General features: G+C 33.7%; 1 protein-coding gene and 1 pseudogene across 1 annotated transcript in view; both read right to left on the reverse strand.

Annotated features, from left to right (window-relative positions):
• OTOGL (otogelin like) overlaps positions 1-24,477 on the reverse strand; it is a 128,013-nt gene that overhangs the window by 20,338 nt on the left and 83,198 nt on the right. Inside the window, exons 33-45 of the mRNA XM_036237843.1 lie at positions 23,662-23,940; positions 21,604-21,721; positions 17,404-17,483; positions 17,058-17,099; positions 15,099-15,172; positions 12,519-12,696; positions 12,099-12,241; positions 11,830-11,853; positions 11,645-11,737; positions 9,484-9,673; positions 6,743-6,957; positions 3,077-3,218; positions 1,352-1,537 (exon numbers count right to left, since the gene is read on the reverse strand). Of these exons, the coding sequence (XP_036093736.1) occupies positions 1,352-1,537; positions 3,077-3,218; positions 6,743-6,957; positions 9,484-9,673; positions 11,645-11,737; positions 11,830-11,853; positions 12,099-12,241; positions 12,519-12,696; positions 15,099-15,172; positions 17,058-17,099; positions 17,404-17,483; positions 21,604-21,721; positions 23,662-23,940 (1,764 nt within the window). The remainder of the gene's footprint in view (positions 1-1,351; positions 1,538-3,076; positions 3,219-6,742; positions 6,958-9,483; positions 9,674-11,644; positions 11,738-11,829; positions 11,854-12,098; positions 12,242-12,518; positions 12,697-15,098; positions 15,173-17,057; positions 17,100-17,403; positions 17,484-21,603; positions 21,722-23,661; positions 23,941-24,477) is intronic.
• LOC118614719 lies at positions 3,427-3,545 on the reverse strand (annotated as a pseudogene).

Below are 24,477 nucleotides of genomic sequence, written 5' to 3' on the forward strand. Positions count from 1 at the left end.
GGCAATGTTATTTCACTTATAATCTGGACACTAAAATCAATCAAATTATGATGTTTTGATTTCAGACTGTCTTGGTCTAGTGATATAGAAAACATGTCACATAACTATTCTTTCCCGGATTTCTCTTTTCATTCATAAGCTACTAGCTTATATTTTTCTTTAATAAAATTTTTGATGTAGCCCATAGAAAATATATTTCTTTTCTACAACTCTGTAAATTTGCATCTCCTCTTCCATAAATAACGTAATTTATTTTTTTTTTCATTTCAAGTCTTGTTAGTACAATTTATTTAGCTTGAACAAACTCAGTAACATATTTTAAATGTTTAAAAATAATAATTGTCAAAATGAGTGGTTTTAGAAGACAAGGCATTTTTGTCATACGAAAACTCAGAACATTTCAGCTTTTCAATCTAAATGTGGAAAGTAGGCAACCAAGCAAAATATTTTTTAGTGACTATTAGTTTTATTATTTATTAGTTTTATTATTGATAAATATAACCCCCTAGTAGTTCATTTAAGGAATAATAAAGATAAATGTAGTGACCAACCATATCCCCAGCTCTAATGAACTTTTATATTATTCTATTTACCAACCTCACAGGTTCCTTAAAACAAACATAAGCATGCCTACATATTCTCAAAGTCTTCTACAAATACTTTTTTCAATGGAAAACACAAACTTGTTTCTGAAAATGTGCATTTTACTCCTACTTGCCTCCTCCTTTAATTATTAGATAAATCACTTTCCTTCTGACTATAATGATGAGCCCTGTGACTGATGAACCACTAAACTGCAATTTTCTCAATTTTTTTCTTTTTTCTTCTGAAACCATCATGGAGATAATGTATTAGAATAAAATGGTTTGAAAATAAAAGCAGAAATGTTAAGTCTTTTCTTCCAGATAATAACACTATTTGGCATTTTTGAGTGTTATTTTTCTAGGCACTGTTGCAAAATACTTAGTATTATTTTGTGCATTCCCACACTAACCATATAGGATAGTGCTATTATTTTCTTCATTGTATAGATGTATAACTCAGGCTCAAACTGAATTATTAATACATGAAATAATTGGAATTTGAATTCAGTCCATATCCCGCACTCTTCTTAATCTGCCATACTCTTTCCTGGTTATTATAGACATAGGTAGAGATTAAACACACCACCAAAGCTCTTGATTTTGGTAACTTCAGTTGAAATCTTATTAAAATCAAACTATAAACAAACTTGTTTCCTTTCCAATACCTAGGTTTCCTGTGATCAATTTTTCTCAGCGCATCTCTCCATGATCTAAAATGTTTTATTTGTTTGCTGGACCCCTAAGAGGTCATTTTGTACTTTGCTTACCACATTCTTTCTCTGGAATGCACTGAGTTGAATGTGGCCTGTGAAGAATGGTTCCATTTTTGCACACACAGTCTTCTCTTAAATACAAACATGAAGAGTGACCATAGAACCATCTGTTAAGACATGTTCTTGCTTCACAAGGTCGTACACAGGGCCGATATTCCTTCCCCTCTGGGCAACTCAGAGCTATGAAAGATAAAGGACAGAATATGCTAATGATAAAAGTAAACTATTGAATTCTAGTAGAAGAAAGAAATATCAGATTTCTTTCTGAATATGATTTTCACATTTCAGTCTCTTTGAAGTCTATTTTTTCATTTATTATGTTATCATAAATCAGAAACAAAACAATCGATGGGTATTTTTCAGTATTTTCCAAGTGTCCAGCTAGTATTATGTTATATTATGGTCGGAAAACTCCATCTTATTTTTATCAAATAAATATGACCAATAGGCAGCCAAATCTGGTTGGCATAAATATAGAATCAACTAATATGAAGTTACTACTATCTGCAGTGAGAGGATATCCAAGTCTACTCAGAATAAGCAAAGAAATATGCTTTAAATATGTGACTCGACTAAGTCATAAAAATGAAAAATGCTGCATCTTTAAGTGTAATCCTTCAGTGTCAAAAGGAACCACCATTGCTGCACAGCTGCTACATGATTTTTTAAGAAAATTCTTATTTATTTTCCGTGATCTTAAAAAATGATACTGTTAAAAAAAAATAAACTCACAGCTGGTGGGGGCATAAATTGATAAAATTTCAGTGGCGAATAATTTGACAGTTTCTTATAAAACTGGTAATGTTATACATTCCCTATGAATCAAACAACCCAACTATTAAATAGTGATGATATCTAGGAGGGCAGAGACAGGAAAGAGATAGAAGGGCACACCAGAAGCTGTTTTATTTCTGAAGTGGAGTCATGTAACTGGTGTTTTGTGATGTATTATTCTTTCTCTATATATTTTATACTTTTTTTTCCTGAGGAAAATGAAAACTTTTATTTTGGAGCATTTGAGTAACATTCATTTTAAAAAATCTTTTACCATTTAATCTATTTAATCGCTGTATCTTAAATTAAATTAACAATATTTTATGTAAAGTATGCCAGACTTGGTATAAAGTTTAGTACATTTTTTATGAAAAGCATCATAACTTGATAAAAAAGCATGAGTTCTATAGATAAAAATATGCAAAGAATGGATACAAAAAAAAGGAAATAAACATAATTGTAAAAATATTGAACTCAGGTAGCAAAGGAAGCTGGAAAGACAGGTTTCTAGGAATTGGATACTATGTAAGGAAAGGAGGAAATGGGGCAGAAAAATCTTTATTTTTTCTGCACAATAAATGAGTAAGAACAAGCTGGAGGAAATGAGGCAGGTTAAACGAGAATCAACAAAATGTGCTGTAGGATACAGAATTAAAATCCCTCTTCAATTCTCTGCGATTTCCTCATTATTTCAAACTACTTTGCTACCTAATATTTTGTAAATAGATTTCCTTTTAGGAGAATTGAGGCCTACTTTACATTTAGATTAGGATGAAAACAGATGTTGCCTATGTGGGAGAGTTTACCTTTAACTTCTAGATTAGATTTACATGCATTTTATTTATATGAAGTTATTTTGTGATGAAAGAAGAGAAAGAAGTAAATGAAAACAAAAAGGACTGTTATATAGTTGTTGGAAAAAATTATTTGAAGTGTACTACTTACAGCAGTAATCAGGTGTTCTCCACTGAATACAGATGTCGAACTTGTTGCACAGAGCCACATATGCAGAAAGTGCATCACATTCATAGTTCCAAGAATTGGTATAATTGATCCACATCTTTTCACAAAAGTTTTGTGGTGAAACCTAGAGCGAGATAAGTTATATTGTTTTATTTCTCTAAAGACACTGAGCTGGACTAAAAGTATTTAGAGAATCGAAGAGTAGAAAGTTAATATTCTTTAAGGTTCTTCCTTGACCTTAGATTTTCAAAACTTCATAGTATTAGATTTCACCTCTGAATTTACAATATTTTATTTATTTATTTGTTTGCTTGCTTGTTTGTTTAAATAAACACCTACAGTACCTGGTCTTCCTAGGTGGTCTCCCATCCAAGTACTAACCAGGTCCCACTCTGCTTAGCTTCCGAGATCAGATGAGATCCAGCATGTTCAGGGTAGCATGGCCATAGACCAAATTTATAATATTTTAAAACACATTTTAGAGAAGATAAATATTGTCTGCACAAATTTACATAAATATGGAAAAGAAACATATATAATATGTGGTCATAGCCTAATTCCATTTTTGATATTATACTTTTCCTTATATTAAGACTTTGATCTGTTATAGATAAAATTGGAAGCCCCTGTAGCATACTGTAATGATACATGGCATTGCTCATAAAATGATGTTTCTCAAAAAATGTATATTAATATTGTACGTTATTTGAATAATTTGTATAATTTGACATACCTCAATTTAATTAGGGACTCATTGTTTTCTACAGATACCTGAAAACTTGTAAGAACATTTATTACAATTTTTCTTTCTACTCATTCATTTAGCAAACATACTGAGCATCTACATTCAGACACTAAATTCTGACACAGGTCAAAGTGTCAGATAAAATACTGAATACTTTTCATATGCCATCCTTTTTCCTTCGAGATCCATATCTTTAAAAAAATCAAGATTCTGACTTTCTTTTTAAGTCTTCTTTTTGAATTTCCTCAGTTTTCAACCAGTTCACTTTGCACTGAATACTTGCAATGGTCATCAAGGGCCTTCTAATTGTCAAAATCCAGAAAACACTGATATAAACATTTCCCGACCCCTCAGAGGCCCATGATGCCATGAATACTTTCTGTTTCTTAGAACTCTCTCCTTTGACTTTGAAATTATCTGCTCATCTGTTTATTGTTGGCTTTTCTGCCTCTCATTCTGAGTGTTTTTCTAGATCCCATCCTCACTGGTTATGTTTACTCACTATAAATGATCTTCCTGGGCTCACCCATTCTCACAGTTTCTACCATCATATTGGTTATTTAAATCTTTGCCTCGATTTCCTCATAAGTTTAATAGAGTTAGAAGTAAACTTACTACTGTTTATGATTGCTGTTAGCTAATCATAAGGCATACAGAACAGACTCTAGCATATTGTACGATATTATTTTTAAGAAATTATATACTAATAACTTCCCAGACGTGATGGCTGTTCTCAACTTATCTCAACTGAGCTCCAGAATTATGTTTCTAAGTTTTTTCCTGGATATTTTTTCTTTGAAGTCCCTTAAAAGGGACTTAATTTGTTCAAAATAAAAAATCTTATCCCTTTTCCATTTAACCCACGAAAGCCGATTCTCCTGTATCCTCCATTTATACATTCATTAATGCATACTTCCATAATTTATTGAGCACCTAACTACATATCAGGCACTATATTATACTTGAGGAATATAAAGGTGAATAAAACAGATCTGTTCTCTGCCTCGTGAATCTCATAATTTAAGAAAACCTTTTAGCAAATCTAGAGGAGTCACTACACAAAAATAGATTGAAGAAGGGAAGTATTCCAGTTGGAGACACTGCAAGCATAAAAGCCTATTGGCAGCAAAAACCTTGGAATATTCAAAGAGTTGAAAGGAGAAAGCTGAGAGTTTAGCAGGCAAGAAGAGTGCAACGCATGAGGAAGCTGAAGAAGTAGGCAGGCCAGAGCATGGGGGACCTGGTAAGCTGTGTTAAGTGTGGAATGTACTCTAAGTGTAAGTAGAAGACACCGAAGGGTGTTAGGCAGAGAAATGATAAAATCCTGTCTTTATTTAAAAAGATCATCTGCCTGCTATGTTGCTATTAGCAAATAAAGACAAAGATTAGAAGTGGGAAAACCAGATTATGAACCTCCCTTTCTTTTGTCGTCAAATTCACTGAGAGGATCATAAGGGAACAGGGGAGGCTATCACAGACTAAATGGTGTTGTGTGTTGCCTCACTTTGCCTTTATGAGTCAAGCTTAAACTTTCCTGATTTAATCAATTTCCCACATTTCTAGTTAAAAATGCAATGTTCATTATGCTTTTAAAAGACAGATGAAAATGACAAAATTAAAAGTGTTTGCTATTTTTTCCCATTTTTATGTGCACGCATTTAAAAAATGTAAATATTTAAAACTTATTTGCATCCAAATTCCTAAGTAAAACTGAAGTTCCAGAAAAATATGTTGTTTTTAGCTCATGACTTCACATGAGCCCTTTGCCCTCAGGAAAGTCATAGGGCAGGCTGGGAACTATGGAGTCTGCACATCATTGTCCAGCACAGAAGGTACTGATTCACAGTGAGCTCCTTCCTGTTTTAACAAATTCCCTCACTCTTCTTCCCAGACCCCTCCCATCCATAGGTCTTGCACTAAACTTTCAATATTTTCCTGAAATGGGCTTTCCCACCAAACTTGCTCTTGCATATATTGTTTTATTTGCCTAGGTCTTCCTTCTTCTTTCTTCTCTCCTGGCAAACTCATCCTTCTAAATGATTCAAAAGTCTAAAACTCTGGGAAGTTTTCTCCAAACCTGGGCTTCTATGCCCTCCATAGCTTATCTTACAATGTATCTATTCACAGGCTTGCCTTCCCACTAGACTGCCTGAGGGCAAGGAGAGGGACTTATTCATCTTTGGATCATAAGAGTTTAACATAATGCCTAGTAGGTGCTAGATGATCACTAAATTTTCATTAAATGATTCATGAAATGCTGTATTTGTCTGGTCTTTGTTTCTAATAATGGATTTTAAAAACTGATACTGATTATTTAAAATATCTACTAGTGGCCTTTGAGCCCTTGAGTTTTGGAGCCTTCTTGCTTGGCTCATTTCCACATCTGGAAGTATACTGTCGCTTTACTTTCCCTTTTAATAAAGCTATTCTTTTCTGTTGTTGAAAAAAAATATGTCTACTAGTGACCTACATTCAGAAAGTTAGAGGGTATTAAAGAATGATTAAATTGAATGTGTGATTGGTTCTATTATAAGTATACACCTAAGAAACCAGGATCATAGTGAATTGATTCAATCTTCACTTTCTTAATTTCTATCTTGGGTTATCAGGTAACATTGATCTATTTCTACTAAAGGCATTTATTCATAGGATGGAATTTCATTTTTCTTGAAAGCTGTAGATATAGTTCTGAAAAAAAACATAGGGAGAAAAAAATAATTCTCCTTTCTGTCTCTATAAATCTATAAACAACATATTATTCTGAATTCCAAAGTATATTAACAGAAAGTTTGGGGATAAACTATCCTCTGTAGAAGAACATCATAGCAAGAACGGGAATTTATTGGGTTTAATCTCAACATGCTTAACACAACATTTCTTATTTATGGTTGCTTTCAACTTACTTTATCATGGCATGGAATGAAAACCTTTCTGTTTAATAACTCAATGCACTGACTGCAATCATGCTCAGTACAATTTCTAACAGGTCTTCTTGTTGTCACTTTAAATAATTTCTCAATTTCCCAGCTCTCAATAAATAATTCTATGTCTTCCATATTTGTAATAATTGTGCCATTTTGCATCCTTAGATCATCATCTGGGTCTTCATTGCAAATCCCTAGAAAGATATGTGACATTTAGAAGGAAATCTTTTTTACTTAAACTAAATTAGGCAACAGAAATAAATCATCTTAGTAATTGATTTAAAATAAATCATTTACTAAATGAGGTGCCAAATTTATGTCCTTTGACTTTAACACTGATGAATTTTTAAATTTATATTCTTTAATAAGATAGCATAGAAATGACTTGATCAGATAAGAAAGAAACCATGATCCTAGAAGTCAAGATATACAGGAAGATCAAAGATGAAGAAAGGAGATTAATTCTGTTCTTATACGCTTCCACTATTATCACCATCTCCTAATTTAAGAACTAGTTCTTAAATCTGTCAAATATTTCCCAGAATAGTAAACATTTGGTGATTACCTCCCAGGCATCCAGTCCCCCAAGAAAACTCTGCCTGAAAACATTAAATTATTTCTTTCAGGAACTATCCCTGCCCCAATACGTAGCATATGACACCACCCCAGGAGAGGCACCTGATTGGTATAAAGGTAATCCTTGCGCCTGGTCTTACAAACTGTTGTAAAGCCAGGCATAAATGAGTCAGCTCATAGTAGTCACCTGACACACAGATTTGTTCTACATTAGAACAACCATTGTCAAGCTTAGGATTTGACCTGGGAATTGAAGAACATAGACAATTTCTCTTCCTTGGGATGACATGGCCTACTGATGGCTCTGATGTTTTGACTTGCTACAGCCTAGCTTTCTTAAGATAGGTCAGACTAAGGATAGAGCTTACACTTCATCTAGCGGAGTGCAGAGCCAAGTTAAGTACAGAGAAATGGGCCTGGAACCCTGATCATAACTTGCCTGAAGGCTACCCTACTTTAAGACATAATTTTTCTTGATTCTCAAGGCTCCCAACTATAAAAGATATGAGTTAAATATTTTTGCAAGTGTAAAATCTTATTGTCAATAAAGTTTACTGCTCCCATATTTGCCTCACCCTTGTAAATATACAAGGAGAGTGAGTGCAATGCCAAAAACAAAACAAAACAAAACAAAACAAAACAAAAAACAAAACTTCAAGTGAACTAAACTATCAAGCAACTACAACTTTTAAAGTCTAAACTCTTCTGGAGAAAGGTAATTAATAGTAAAAATACATTTTCACTGCAACTCCAGCCACCACCCCCGCAGACTTCAATGCTGTTTAAAATAGAGTGTCTGTATAGACCTCCAATTCTAGTGCCCATGTTAAATTTGGGTCACACTCTTGGTTCATTACAATTTTATTAGCCAACACTGAACATAGTAGTCCCAACAGCACCCAGATTTCCCTTTAACAAACCACCCCTCTCCCACTGTGGAGGTCATGAATTTCTAGCGTGACCCGTGGTTAGCAAAAACATGACTTAGCCCCTTCTTCACAATGATTAGTTAAGAATCTAGCACAGTGTCAATCTCTATAAAAGCATGAGCAGATAGTAGAGGAGAAAGAAACAAACGAACATGAAACAAACAGAAATCATAGCATAAGGAAGTGACAAATCATAGTAAACAATATGCATTTTCAAAGTCTGAGTCATTACTCATAATTACTATTGCATTGATTTTATAATCAATTCTATATACTCAGTAACAACTATTTCCACACTGATAACTTTCAGTCACCATAGAAGTTTACGCTATGTGTAAAATACTCTAAATAGACAAGGAAATAGGTAGTAGACCATTTAAGCCAATTTTTACACTAACACTTTTACATTTTTAAAGAAATATAGTGTTTCATGTAATTTGTGAGAGCAAGGATTTATTCTATTCATTTTGAGCTGTCAACACCAAGTATAGTGTCAGACATTTAGAAGATAATTCATAAACTTTTATTCAATTAATATTTAGTGAGATTAAAATAGATCTCACTATTTGTACTATTTGTTGACCGTGTATATTAAGCAATGTGTTGTGTTTTACCAATAACTTTCACACACAATTTTAATAACAATTAAAAGGTAGATATTATTATTCCCATTTAAAGATGAGAAAACTGATGTGGAACACAGAATTGTAAAGGGAATAACTCTAGATAACTTTCAAGATGACTTAAACAACTAAGTTTTCCTCAATTTCAAACTTTTAAAAAATAAGGAAAAAACAAAATTTATCTAAGCCTTTAACCTTTTTATGCCTCATTTTTATCACTTATAAATTAATACTAGTGCCTACTTGTTAGGTCTACTGTTAGAATTAAATGAGCTAAAGTATGTAAAATAATTCCTGACACTTCATTAATGCTTAATAAAGATGAGCTAATAAGAAAATAAACAATATTATAGTGATAGTGGTAAGTATATAGTTCCATAAAATACCCACATTGAATAATTGAAGCAATTATTTCATGCTTCTTAGCCAACTTATTGAAAAACATTACTTCCTTCAGTATTCACATGGGGAACTGAAAGTTAACATTGCATCTCAAATTAGAAAAGTGTGGCAGCAGGGGCCAAAACAGTATAATATGAACAGGAAAAAAAAAAAAGTTAGGAGAGATTGAGACTTGAACAGTAATGCTCACCACAAAGTCCTTCTGTGGAGGATGACAAGTTAAATTGAAAGCCAAAATGAATATCTAAGATTCCTGTAAGATGAGCCCACTTTACGATTAGTCCAGCTGGAGTAGTAATCATGTACATATTACCAGAATCCTCTATGAACAGTTCTTGATTTGAAAAGGGTAAAGGCACAACAATAGAATCCACTTCTACCTAAAATTACATAATGCATTTCATAACATAATGTTAGAAAAATGTTTATTTTTAAATATACACTTACTAAAATTAGGAAAATTCAGATTATTCTGTTTCTTCTGATTTAATATAAACTATTTTTAAGTTTTTAAAAATATATCTCTGCTGCTGCCATAGCTTCTCATAGCTTCCAAGTTCCTTAATTGTTTCTTTGCTGTATCTTTCTATATTCAATATTTGTTTTAACCTTATTGACCTTTATTTTCTCCAAAACATAACTTTTTTCTGTTGTCCTCAATATATGTTGATTATACCATTACCTACTAATATGAGTTTAAGATAATAAAGTTACTTTCAGGATGTTTTCTTTAATCTGGGTTCTTTCTTTGCTCTTCTAATCAGTGTTTAACTATAATGTTTATAACAGTCATCTGTTAAGGTTAGTAAAAATTAGAATTCCCAAGGGTTCTACTTCCTAGGTTTATCTGGGATTCTAGACTCTGTATTTTTAGCATTTACTCTTGGTAATACAAATGTAGGCAGTCTAAGGATTATACTTTGAATAATGGCAATGACATGGAACCATGAGCTGTAACCAGCAGTAAATTTGTCAAAGTAATACCTGACCAACCATCCAATTTCTCATCTTTATATCTTCCTCATACTGCCACCATTAGGCTATGACATCTTTCCACTTGTCTGCTTAATTTCTACTCATTTTTTAAGATTTATTTTAGGTGTTACCTCTTCCAAAAATACTTATTTGACCTCCTATAAACTGCACTAAATGACCCTTCTTTTTGCTTCTGTGTTGCCTTGGTCATAACTCTGTCACTATACTTCCTGCTGATTTCTAATTGGCAGATAATTACATTTATACACCCCACCCCCCACACACACAATTACAAGTTACTTGAGATCAGGACCTGTGTCATTTTATTATGTAAACTCTCACTAAATGATTTTTTTAAATTAATTAGTTTTTTTTTCTTTTTTTAATTAAATGTACTGGAGTGACATTGGTTAGTTTTCAACTGAATACATGACCAGTGACAAGTTCAACTGATGTCAAAAATAAACCTTTTGCCCAAATGCAGTTTATTTCCCACCCACTTACTGTTACTATATCAACCTCGTCAGAATCGATGGTATATACAAATGTTATCATGCAAAAAAGTACCTCATTCATTATTTTGTTTTACTTAAAATTAAATTTTCTTACATGTTAGTATATTTTAGGCCTATTTTAATATTGTTTCTAGCCTGGAATCTATGAACCTGTGCTAATAAAATTATTTCCAGGAAGCATATAACATCTCAGCCATTTTGAGCAAAATGTGTACAGATTATTTTCTTATATTTTTGAGAGAATCATTTCGATCTGAGTAACCATTCAGCTTATAACTCACTCCTGTAGTCCTTGAGATAAAGGTTTTCCTGTAAAATTAAATCATTCCCTTATAATTTTTTTATAATGCATTGCTATTCTTCAGTTTATTTTAATAAAGTTAAATATTTCTTCATTTATTCTCATTTTAGTTATCATTTATTTATTGAAAACAATTAATGCATCAAAATTGCGAAACTACTTCCATCTGTTCTTCTTTTGGTGATCTTCATTCCGGTATATGTGGCAACTACTCTGCTTAGTTTTATGATCCCTCTTTTTCACATTATTTTCATTTTGTCTACTTTGAAACACTAACATTAACTCTGACACTAAGAAGCTTGGCTATTCATCTTACCTAAGAAGCCTTTAGCATATTTAACATAGCTGTTACAGTTAACCTCACAAGGGAAGAAATATTTGCAACAGCCAACAGATTATAGGAGAAATATAATATTAAGAAACATTTTTAGACTGTCCATAAAAAGAATGATTAGACATAATAGCAGTGCAACTCCACCGATATGTTTAATTTTTCCTCTTTTTGGAAATATGTTTAATTTCTTAATTTCATCTAATGTCAGGATATTTTTTAACATTACCTTTCTTGCTACCCGATTGACAAGTATTTTATGTACAGATGTTGTCAGATTTAACTTCTTAAAACAAAGTCCAGAGATTCTTTCAGAGGAAGCCTTGATTTGAAAAGAAAAAATAGAATTTTATGGAGTTTAACATAAGTTTAGCAATAAACAAGGTATTTACTAAGTACTTTGCAAATACTCACTAGCTTTTTAAATGAGTTTCCATTCTGAAAAAAAAGTATAAAGAAAAATCACTTTAAAAGTACTACTTGACTTTTAAAAACATTATTTAGATTAATGTCACATGCCTCTAAATATATTTACATGAAACATTTTTTTTGTTTTAGTACCAGAAGATAAATCTCAATGAGTTTTTGAACCCCTTCTCACTCTGATAATACCTAAAATTGTAGTATACTTCATTCAGCTATAGATTTATGAAGAAATAACAAAAGAATGCATTATGACCTACCTGATTCATGGAACATTTTTCGATATGAGCAATTATAATTTCCCCAGGAATTCTTACTAAAATATAAGAAGCCATACTATATAGTGCTGCATTGTTTCCATCGAAAGTAATAATGCTCAGTTCTGACAACATGGAACACCGACCTAAAAAAATATTGCAGTTAGAGAGTGGAGTTAGTCTATGAACTAATTATTTGTATTTGTAGTAATAATTACTCCTTTAATAAAAATCTCTTAAATTAATATTTTTATGTTTGACAAGAGGCAACTCTAAAAGTTACATACTAGAAACCAAAATCATAAATCAAATGAAGACAGCTTAACAATAAATTTGGCTTGATGAGGTGATTGGTTTTAAAAAAAAAAGTAACAATTTCCCCCTGATTAAAAATTGATTACCAAGTAATAAATGCAAACCTACAAGGACATTCCCACTCAGGGCAGCAGATATCTCTGTTCACTTGAACAGGCCATCCTCGGAAACCACAGTCAGGCATTTCCAAGTCCTTTGGGCAATTCAGAGACCAGTTGTACAACTTCCATTCCATATTAAGGCATATGTATTGACTACAATTATAAACAGGATCAAATTGTTGAGGCTGTTAATAAAATAAAATTTTAAAAAACTGGTGAGTTTTTTTTTTGTTTTTTTTTTTTTACCATCTTCAACTAATGTTTTCAATTAATTTTTTCCACCCAACCCTGACTGTCTCCTCTTAGGCAACCATCAGCCTGTTTTCTGTATCGATGGGTCTATTTCTGTTTCGTTTTTTTTGTTTATTTATTTGTTTCTTTCTTTTTAGATTTCACACATAAGTAAAATCATATGGCATTTGTCTTTCTCTGTATGACTTATTTTACTTATAGAATAACACCCTCTAGGTCTATCCATGTTCTCACAAATGGGAAGATTTTATTCTTTTTTTTATTGCTAAGCAATATTTCATTGCATAGATATATTTTTTAATTTTCTATTCACATTGCCTACAGTGTATATTTCTTAAATATGAAAGCTTTTGAAAGATAAACAATTAAAATATCACTACAATTTTTTATTGATATAATGTTTCTAAAATACCCAGTATGGACTTCATTTAAGCTTACATTAATATTGATTAGATTTCAGAATTGTCCATTTACTCAGATGTCTGAGCAAATTAAAGTCTTGTCCTAAATTATCTAGGTTAGTGTTCTGCAAGCAGACTTATACAGTGGTAATCAACCTGTCATATTATCCTGTGTAAAGCTAATATATAATTATAACTTCTGTTAAAGTCAGTTTTAAAAAATTACAACTTAATACTATCCTAATATTTTATTAAAAGTTCATATGTTATATCAATTTGACTGCTAGAGAGAATCATTATACATTATTTTTACATATAGCTTACAGACAGACCTCTAGACAAACAAGTAAAGGTGATATATAAGTGGTTGATTCTCCAAAGTTTATGAATTGCTGTCTATTTAAATTATGGTAATAATTAGTGTGACGATAAAATTTATACCATTTATTATATATCCCATTGTTCTAATTAACCCATTTCACCCCACAACAACACCCCTCTCAGGTAAACTCTCTTTATGTTCACCAGATCTATATATCCACAACTTTTTGATGTCTAAAAAGAATCTCAATCTTTACATGGCAAAACTGAATTCTTGGTTATACCCACCCCAGACCTTCGCTTCCCAAAATTTCCTCATCCCGATTAATGCCAACTTTATCCTTCGGTTACTCAAGGTAAAAATCTTAGAATCCTTGATGCCTCTCTTTTACTTACATTTACTCCTTTTGCAAATTTCTGTTGCCTCTATCTTCAAAATATATACATAATGCAAGCATTTCTTATCATCCCTACTGCTATTACCTTGTACAGGCTACCATTATCTCTTGCCTAAATTTCTGCAACAGCCTTCTAACTTGTTCTATTGCCTCCTTTCATCCTTTTCTCAATACAGCAGCTAAAATAACCCCGAAACAAACTATATCATGTGATTCCTCTGCTGAAAAATCTTCCTTGCCATATCTCATCATTTAGAAAAAAAAGCCACTGTCTTTATAATTATCTATGAGGCCTTACATAATCTAATTTGCTTCCTACTATTTTATTCCTTCCTTACTTAATGGCCTCCTGTTATTCTTCTTTCCTTTTAATATTTTGGGTGCATTCTCGTCTCAGGGGCTTTGCACATGTATGTCCCTCTGCCTGGAACACTGGTGTTCTGGTTCTCTGCGTGTCTCGCTCTCCTAACTTCTTCTGTTCTTTTATTCCTAAGATAACTTAGCTGTGAGGATTTCTGACCATCTCACTGAAAATAGTTTTATTTTTATAAAACTATTTAGCAGCACCTTCTAAAATTGCATATAACTTAATGATTTATTTTGCTTATTGATTATCTCAGAACCTCCAACAGAGTATAAACTCTATAAAGGCAGAAATTTTCATCTGCTTTTACATTGTTTTATCCATGACACCTGGATGGTACCTGGCCAGAAATAGTGCTATATAAATAATTGATTGAATAAATAATTATTTTATCAGAACAAGTGGCACATTTGGAGTAAGAGTATAACTGCTCAAGTCTCAGCCAAGACAATCACCAGCTCTGGGGTTCGATGACCTTATCTTTCTTTGCCTATTGTTGTACTTTTGTCATCTTGCACAGTGCCTGGCATATAGTAGCCACTTAATAAATATTTCCGAATGCCTGGCTTACAAAGAAGCCCATACTAGATAATTCTTTATTAAAAAATAACATTTAAGGCCTCATTTGAATTTTTTTTTAATGTGACCAGAATCTAACTAACAAGAAACAACTGAATTAGTTTTAAAAATACAACTGTTAAAACATAATACATGTTTCTTGTTGTCTTTTAGCAAAGAAACACTAGAGATCACACTGAAAGAAGTATAATTGACTTTGGATACTGATACAGACACTTGAACAGATACTGTAAGGAAAAGACAATATAGCTGAAGATGTTACCCAGTCATACCTCACAGTCCAAACCTGTCGTGGGCGTTAGCATGTCAAACACGGTGAAATCTGATGGAGTAATCATTTCTGGACCTGTTAGAAATGAAGATGTCCTCTTTGTTAGTAGCATGGTATTCATCATGTGTGGAATTCATATGTGGTAGAAACTGTGCTAAGAAATTTTATATAAATTATTTCATTTACCCCTCATAAGAACCCTGTGGAGTACATCACAGTACTCTTGTCAATTTACAGAGAGGGAAACAAAGGGGTAGAAAGATTAGCTGGTGTTAGAGGCAGAATTCAAACTCAGGAATTTTGATTCCAGATCCTTGGCTTTTAACCACAGAGTTCTTATAAAGATGAAATATATATGTGAAGTGCTCAATCCAATTCCTGGCACATAATAAGTACACACTCAATGGTAGCTAATTAGAATAGTGATAATGGTGATGGTTGTAGTGTGGCTATTATCCTGAATATGTCACAGGACTCATTAAAATCCCTCAATGATTTGCCATTTCCTTCAGGAAAAAAAATCCAAGTTTCTTACCATGGACTCATTGTGACCTGGCCCCAATGATCTTTTCCATCCCATCTATTGGCACAATTTCCCTCACACTACATGCTCAAGATACACTGACCTGCTTGAAGTCTGTAAACAGTAATGTAAATGGAGCCACTTTAAAATGGATCTGGAACTGCAATATCAGAGGAATTGTTTTGCATGTCTTTTCCCTCAAATCTTTGAAATGTTAAAATTGGGCACATGTAAGCTTTGGACTGGGCCTAGGGCAACATCATGTTCCAAAATACCATTTGCAAAGGTAACAAGAAAACAATTATTATGACTACTAAACTGATCATTACTGGACTGAAAATTAAAAACATTATTTAGAATTCACCGCACTATGTCATCTGCACCTATAGACATGCCTTCTTTTACTGATATAATTGTTCCCTTTATCTTTCTCATAAATACTCACTGCTTTTGTCTTCAAATCGGAACACTATATGGCTTCTGCTTGAAACAGTGTCTCCAGAATAGCTGTTCTTACTGATTTCATTAAATGCTTGCCGCCTCTCTATTTGAAGGCTTTTTATTTTTAGGGGAGCAAGTCCCTCTGTAAGACATGCTCTTTCTCAGTTCCAGGCCTCCGATCATGTTTCCTTCTCGACCCGGAACACCCTTCCTCCTTCCACTAGCCTATCCAACTCCCATCTTCTATTACCCTTCTAAGACCATGTCTCCAAAATAAGTGTAAGAGCCCTCCTGCTTACGGCTCTACTATCATGATAGCCTATGAACTAATAGCTGTTGTAGGGTAGAGGCTGCACCTTGATCGCCTTTCTCCCTTCCTCCCCGCAGTGCCAAGACAGCACATGGCAGAGTAGACACTCAATTAAAGCTGGTCAAATAAATTAAAAAAATAAATATCTGAGCTTTTCTAAATTATAATTCCAGGTGAAATAATACACTGAATTTGTCAAGCCTCACTGTGAGTAAATGCATAAAATCTTTTCCTGAGGCACGTTTCATAGTGAAGGAGAGAAGCAAGGGTGTGAGCCCAGAATTCCTCTCCAGGAGCTGGGAAAGAACACAGGAACAGGAATAGAAGTGCTTAAAGGATAACGTCATTCTCATCATTTCTTTAGGACCAACTTAATCACTGTGAAAATTTAAACAAGATTTAGTAAAACCTAAATTCTCAGCTAAAGTGTGAGGGAAATCCTTGTTATTTATACTAACAGAAAAAGAAAAAGAGTGACCCAAATACAGAAGACATTTAGAAATTGTGGCATACTGACTCAGCGACAGCAAGTAAATGAAATAAAAGTGACAGCTAAATTTTCCAGTCAATACAGTAGTACTAATACAAGCAGCTGTTATTAGTGCGCCAAGACTTAAATTACATAATGCCAATTTTAGGGCCTAATATTGTAACAATACCTGTGAATATGGGTAGAGATGGCTTACCTGGTGTCATTAATGCAGGTTCTGTGGGAATCAGAGGTATGCCTACAAAGAAACAAAGATACTCTTACTTAGTCTGTTTTGCTTAAAGTGAAATCCACGCAATTCATATAGAGATCTTTAGCTTCAAGGAAAATGTTTTGGAAGACAGAATGCAGAAAGAATATTAGAGAGATGCTTTACATGCTTTCAAAAGTAATTAGAAATAAAACAAATAATGGAAGAGATATTGAACAAGAATCTTACGAAAGTGTATTATCTGTCTAAAACTTGTGTTTACAACGACTTGCCATTATAGAGAAAAAAAATTCAAGTGTTTCATTTTTCGGAATAAATTTTTCACACTTACAGTCTTCTGGATAAACACATTTGAGGGTGACTTCATCAAGGATCATATTTTTAGGGCAGTAAGGCAAGCATCCTTCAACTCTTTACATGAAAAAAATAAAAATAAAAAAATTTAAAATATTTTTTAAAATAATGCATTTAATATATGAAATCAAGTTACATTTTTCATAAAATCTACTATTCTCCTTGTCAAGTACTAAGGAGCGCTCTGTTTGCTACCACTCTGTCATACCTCATTTCGTGAAATCACAAACTTGTGGATCATAAAGGGATATCAATCATAAATAAGGCAGATTTGGAACACTGAACACTAAAAATGTACACTCAGGTTTAGAACACATTAAGGCCATGTTCTATAATCAGTAGAAATGCCGAAGAATCATTCGTTGTGATTTTCATCTATATTCATCCTACCATTACTTTTAACTCCTATAACCCAACATCCCTCTCACATCCAAGGAGATAGATTTACTCTGAATATGCCTTAAGGATGTTGGTAGAACAAAAGTAGAAATCGGTGGCTGCCATTCCTATTATTAAGACCTAAACTCACTGAAAAGATATTAAGAATCTCTGAGTGGAAGGGATAGAGTGGGACATGGTTGCAGTTTTTTTAATAAAAGGAGAGACAGGAGGCAACTTCTCCCAGGGCATCCTGCTCCAAATTTGGCACAGGGCTTGATGCGTTTTTCAAGAGCATCAAGCCCTGTGCCCAAATTTGGAGCAGGGTGCCCTGGGAGAAGTTGGTCATATATACGAGCCTAAGGAGACAAAATTTCAAGCCCCAGGATATCTGGTCTTTGTAAGAACCTCGAGTTTTTTTGCATGGCACAGAAGCAAACCAAGAGTCATGGGCTTGGGCATTGTGGGACAAGGAAAGTCATGGGCTGGGCATTGTGGGACAAGGACAGGAGGGACCACCTGGAATGTTTTTCCTCTAAGGGAATATGGCCAAGATAATGACTGAGATTACATTTTCCTTCTCATCCTATTGGAGTTCAGAGTCCAATTTATTCTGATTCACATGAAATAAATGTAATCCTTTGTATATAATCAGTTAGATTCATATATACTATAGAGAATTAATGCAAATATTGTTATCAAAAGGCTTGCTTATCTGCCTCCCGAATACACTAGAAAATTTTATTTTAATATTTTCAAATATTTCCAATTGCCTCATCTGTAAAGCAAAGGACTTGAACCAAAAATACTCAAGGCCTCTTTCAAATTCAGGATGGAAATGAATGAATTTGAGACTAAGGGTAAATGTTGCCACTAGGGGGCACTTGTTCATGGACGAAAATCCATATACTAAAAGCCAAAAAAAAGGTAATTTGTCTTTTAACATAAAACACATTCAGCCATCTCTTGGATACCTCCTTCACAAATGATTAAAAAAAAAAACAAAACAGTTTAGCTTACATGACCAGTCGTTTATTTCATAAAATGAACATGAATAATAAAATTTTAGCCAGTATACGACACTCCTGTTCAACTCTAAACTTTGTCAAGCAAAAAAGAAAAATTAAAGATATTAGATAGCTGAAAAGACTGGGTCAGTTGGTTATTATTAAATTAAATAAACATCATTTTTATGCAACTCAATTATTTTGCAATTGTTTCACACAAATCCACAGCCATCCTCTTAAAATATTTTCCGAAAACCAGTAACTTACTCCTTTAAAATGTCTTCATAGCAGTTTCTCATCTATTTTGTTATACAACTGATGATCTACTCAATTTCTGATAATAAATAGAATGTCTCAGATGAACAAAGTTTCTTTTAATAAGCATATTACATAATAGAAATAAATGTATTTGCATATGGGTTCTATGATATGCTAGTTGGCATCTTTTCTCATAAAAGTTCTCTTTTCCACTAGATATTTTTATTTTTAATGCTTGTTATGTGCCAGAAACTGCAATTATCAAGAACAAGTGTGGTGGTTCTACTGAGGAATTGAAGGAGGGGTGCAGGGCTATACCAGAGCCCCAGCTCACTACTTGCCTCTCCCTGCAGGGCTGCAAGTACAGGGAGGAGCAGTAATCAGGCGGCTCAGTGTGGGGAGGGGAGAGGTAGAGATAGAGATGAAGACAGAGATGAGAAACAGCTCGGCACGGGTCAAGTTTCCTCCCGAGTCTCTTCTCTGCATTCTAAACACACCAAAAGAGATACTTGAAGACAGCTGCAGACCAAATAGTGCAAACATTGAGGATTTGGGGTCAAACACCTTAGAGACTGGTTATGGTGCAAGAAGAAACACACTAGCCAAATGTCACCTCAAAATACATAGCTCCCAAATGCCAAGGACAGCCAACCCCTATCCTCTCTCCCTCCCTACTTTCCTCTCTCCCTCCTTCTTTCCTTCCTTTCTTCTCTCTAGATAGATGGCTACTAAGACAGGCAGGAAATAGGTTTGTGATTGTGTTCAAGTGAATGAAGACAAATCCTTTACAGAAAAAAAAAGGTGGTTTTTCTATATAAGAAAATAAATAGAAATAGCATTTCCTTCTCTCTGTTCCCATAACACTTAATACATAACAGGGTGCAGTGATTCGAACCCTGGCTCCACTGACTACAGTGAAACCCATGACAAATTATTTAACTTCTTTGTGTCTCAGTCGATGTTCTCCTAGGAAAATGTAAACAATGAGATTACCCATTTAACAGCATTTAGCAGTGTGCCTCATACTATAAAGACTTAAATGTCCTAGTCGTCATTCTTCCAGCCCTCTTTCCACTATATTGTCATTATCGGCTTTTGTTTCTGTCTCCTTCCAAAATTCTGAGCTTCTTGAAAGAGGGACTATATTTCATTTATTCACATGCCCAGAATCTTTTATAGTGCTGATGTTTGTCATAGAAGTTCATAAATGCATAATGTAAAATGATTCTTTTGAAAATATTCCCTCATACTATTGTTCCATTTCTTTGCTCTTTACAGAAAAACTCTTTAAAAACAAAAATGATTATACTTTGTCTCCATTTTTCCTCTTCCTATTCTCCAGATTGCCAAATACAATAAAGAATTTTCATTGTCAAACTTAAAGTCCTCAAAACCAAATTCCTGATTTCTCCTCCATGCTGTTCTTCCTGGCATTTCCTCACCTCAGTAAGCGGCAACTCAGTCTTTCCATTAAATTGAATCATTTGAATTTGCTAATATTTCACCAGTTTTGATTATGAAAATGGCAAGTTCAGATGGTCTCACCTAAAAATTGCTGAGACTAAACTTGAGTTTTTAACTTCTATTTGTCTCAGAATTGATATTAAGTCCGGGAGCATACTGTATGACCTTGAATTTCAGAAAAATTCAGAATCTTCTCATAATCTCTAGAACTATCAACCTAATCACACACACATACACACACGCGCGCGCACACACACACACACACACACACACACACACACACACACACCCGCCGCTTCATGTCTTGTTTGTATTACTGACCACCAGTTCTGTTCTTGTCCTTCCCATCCCCCAACACCCATTCTCAATACAACAGCCAAAAAAATTTTAAAAACATAAATCAGATCATGTCACTCCTCTGCTCAAATTAAACCAAGGCATTACTCAGAGAAAAAGACAAATTCTCCTACAGTCTCCAAGACCCTATATTATTTGCCCACCACTATGATTCTCTAGTCTTATCTCTTACCTCTCTCACTTGTGGTCACCTTGCTCCAACTAGCTAGGCTCCTTGTTAATCCTCAAATGTATTCCTACTCCAGGACCTGTGCACTGTTCTCGGATTGAAAAGCTTCTTCCCCAGATATCCACATGGCCAGTCCCTGCATTTCTTTCAGCTCCGAGCAGATGCCACCTAGTCAGTATTTTCCTTCCTGACCATTTATGTGACAAATACACACATGTGCCGTATGTTCCCTGTCTCCCTTACATTTCTTTATTTTTCTCCACAACACATATCACCATCTAACAATATATTACATTATATGTTTATATTTTTATTTGTTTATCCTCACTTCACCAAAATATAGCTGCATAAGGGCAGATGCTTCATTTGTTTTGCTCAGTACTGTACCCCTAAAAGAATTCCTGCTTGAATAAAATAAAATTCACAAATGAGTTTATAGCATGTACAAATTATTCTTAAGAACTCTTTTTCTAATGTGAAAGGACATTGCAATCAGGATCTGCTAATGCTGAACTTGCTTATTTAATGCTCAAACATGACTTACGGTGGAAGAAATTTACACGCTACTGCTTCAGGGTCACTACACTTTTTAAAACAGGGAGTGGCACAAGGTTCATATCTCCATTCACACATCCTCCTGTAAGGCACTGCTGCCTGGATTTCTAATGAAAAAAAATAAAGTTTAGATTGTTAATATTTTTTATGTACACACTGTAAAATAATAATTTATGATAGTAACCTTTCCAGAGATTGACCTCTCTTTGACCACAATACTGTGGAAAAGACAAGGCTAGGGGAAAAAGCATTGTAATTTCTTGGTGATTAAAGCATTTCATGCTCAGGTTGAATATCTAAATGTTAGTCTATCTCCCAAATACTTTAAAAAGTAAGAGGTTGGAAGAGACCAAGGAAATTCTAAATCTTCTTCCTTTCTTTATGTTTAGTGGGTTCTCATTGATTGACATATCAAAATAATACCAAAATTTTTTAGAACTTTATTTTTTGCAAAGTAATTTTTTCATTATTACATCCCATCCTTGTAACAGCCCTGTCGAGTAGATATTATTTTCATTTTATAGATGAAGAAATTGAGGCTCAGAGAAGCCAAGTGACTTGCTAAGTTCAAAAGGTTAGGAAAATGGCAAGACCAAAAACATGTTGCCTAGAGAGAATATTCCATCTGTGTACTTTCCACAGAACTTGTTCATGACATGGCATTGATGTGTCTGATGACTGAAAAATAAACAAATTTTATCAATTCATGCTTATAGTTTAAAAATCTCCCTTGAATGAAGAATTTTTCTGCTGAAAATTTTGCTAATACGCTCTCTCCCTTCTCCCACATCACAGACCTCGGTCTTTCTACAGAAGTCCAAAATTACCTCTGGAGAGCTCCACAAGAGAGAAAGTTCGGGAAACAGGTTATATTTCTTGGACTTTTGATACAGAATTCAATCCCAAGGTATGGGAAGGAAAATAAGACTTTCTGGAAGGCATCTAAGCATGTAAAGATTAGAGTAACTGTTAGACCTGGGTTTGGGAGAGTGTTGGTTCCAAGCCTAAAGTAGACCCTTAGAATTTCTTAGGTTTAAGAAGCTCACGACGTTGAGTTTCTGAGAATTTTATGATGCCATTGGCAGCAGTTGTCCATAGCTTAGGTGGAGCTGCTGGGTCTGGTTCTAATGTAGTAGATTTCTAGATTGGAGGGGAAATATAGGCTTGTAAAGTTCAATTTTTAAATAAATTCAAGTAAAAATATCACATATCACAATTACTTCATAGAATGTTGTACAGGTATGTCAGTGGCTCTTTTTCTCATGAATACAGAAACCTTTTCAATAGGCAAAAATTTAAATTATCAATTTGAATTATCTAAAATCCAAAGACTATCAAAGTTCGTGGAAATTTATCCACAACAAAACAGGCAAATAATTAGTACCCTTAGACTGATGTAGAAGGATTGCTTAGAATGCAACAATTTGTTTGGGAGACCCAAGATGTATATGAAACTCCAGGTTTTTAAAATAAAGCATGATTTTAAAACATTCAATGAGGCAGTGAGGATTTCTCTCTGAAATTCAGAAATTTCAATAACCATAGAACTATAAGAATCTCTAGAAATAAGATTAGGTGTCTGCTGAACCAGGGAAATCTTCCAGAGGTCAGACACTCTAGAGCCAGACACTCTAGTATTCAAATGACAGAGATAAACAGGATGTCTTTATCATTAAGAATCAGACTGAGAAGTTGTCTTCTAGGAAACAAAAAGTAGATACAAATACTAGACAACCATGAGATATGGGTGAGCTCTATTTACAAAAACAAGACAGTACTGACAGTAATAATTGGGTTAATAATTAAAAATAAAATTATTCAAGACTGTTCTAAGCAATTTACCAAGTAACTTATACAATAACCCTATAAAATAGGTATTATTATGTCTCCCACATTAGAGATGCATAGAATGAGGGACAGAGAGATCAACAAATTACTCAAGGTCATATAACTATTTACAGAATGATTTAAAAAATTGAAACCTGATAAATATTCTTCCATTATATAAATTATCTATTTTTCCTTTTGAAGCTCTCAGGAAACATACCTTCTATGCCGAAGCTACTCGAATGTTTAAATTCTTCAGAATCATCATATTTTGCTGCTTTAACACTAAAATCTGTGAGTGTGATGAAAAAGCCTTTCTTGCTGTATAACTCAAATGCACTGTAACCAGGAATCCAGAGGTCCTGATGGTGGAAAAATGTGGCTCTGCGATGAAAGGCTGAATTTGCCTCCCACAGTTTCAAACTAAGAGTGTCATCATTATGGACATAGAGAAAGTAGTTTGGTCTTTCAGCAGATTCTAAGGAAACAAGTGCCAAAGCTGTAAAACATAGAGCAGTGTGTTTGACAACTCCCTGAGTTCTCTGGAGAAAGTGGATCATCAACAATGGCATTACAAAATATACTATAAAGTTGACAAAAATAGAGCTGCACAATTGATATATATAATTAATGCCGATCTCAAAGATTTTAGGAACAAATTATAAGATTTCTAAAAGAAATAGTATTTTAAAGCATTGAATAACAGTAACAACACCAAAAAAAAAATCAACCCTTGATAAGTTCTACTTTTTAAAACAATCTATTATGTCTTTGGGGGGAAAACAAGATATATCATCTTAGGACTTCAGAATGTACAATATCATATAACGAATTAAATGATTAATTGGACAGATATTTCTACTTGTAACCCTTAACGTTTTTAAGTGCATAAAATCTACAAATTGCCAAATTGGATGACAGTAAAGAATAAGAGAATAGGGAGATCAGTTTAGGCATATCACTGCATTTCAGTATCATTGGGTTCTTAATGAGTAAATATCCTTGCAAATGATTTTACTGAATTAATAAAAGACTA

This window comes from Rousettus aegyptiacus, unplaced genomic scaffold (assembly GCF_014176215.1).
Source record: "Rousettus aegyptiacus isolate mRouAeg1 unplaced genomic scaffold, mRouAeg1.p scaffold_m13_p_2, whole genome shotgun sequence".
NCBI lineage: Eukaryota > Metazoa > Chordata > Mammalia > Chiroptera > Pteropodidae > Rousettus > Rousettus aegyptiacus.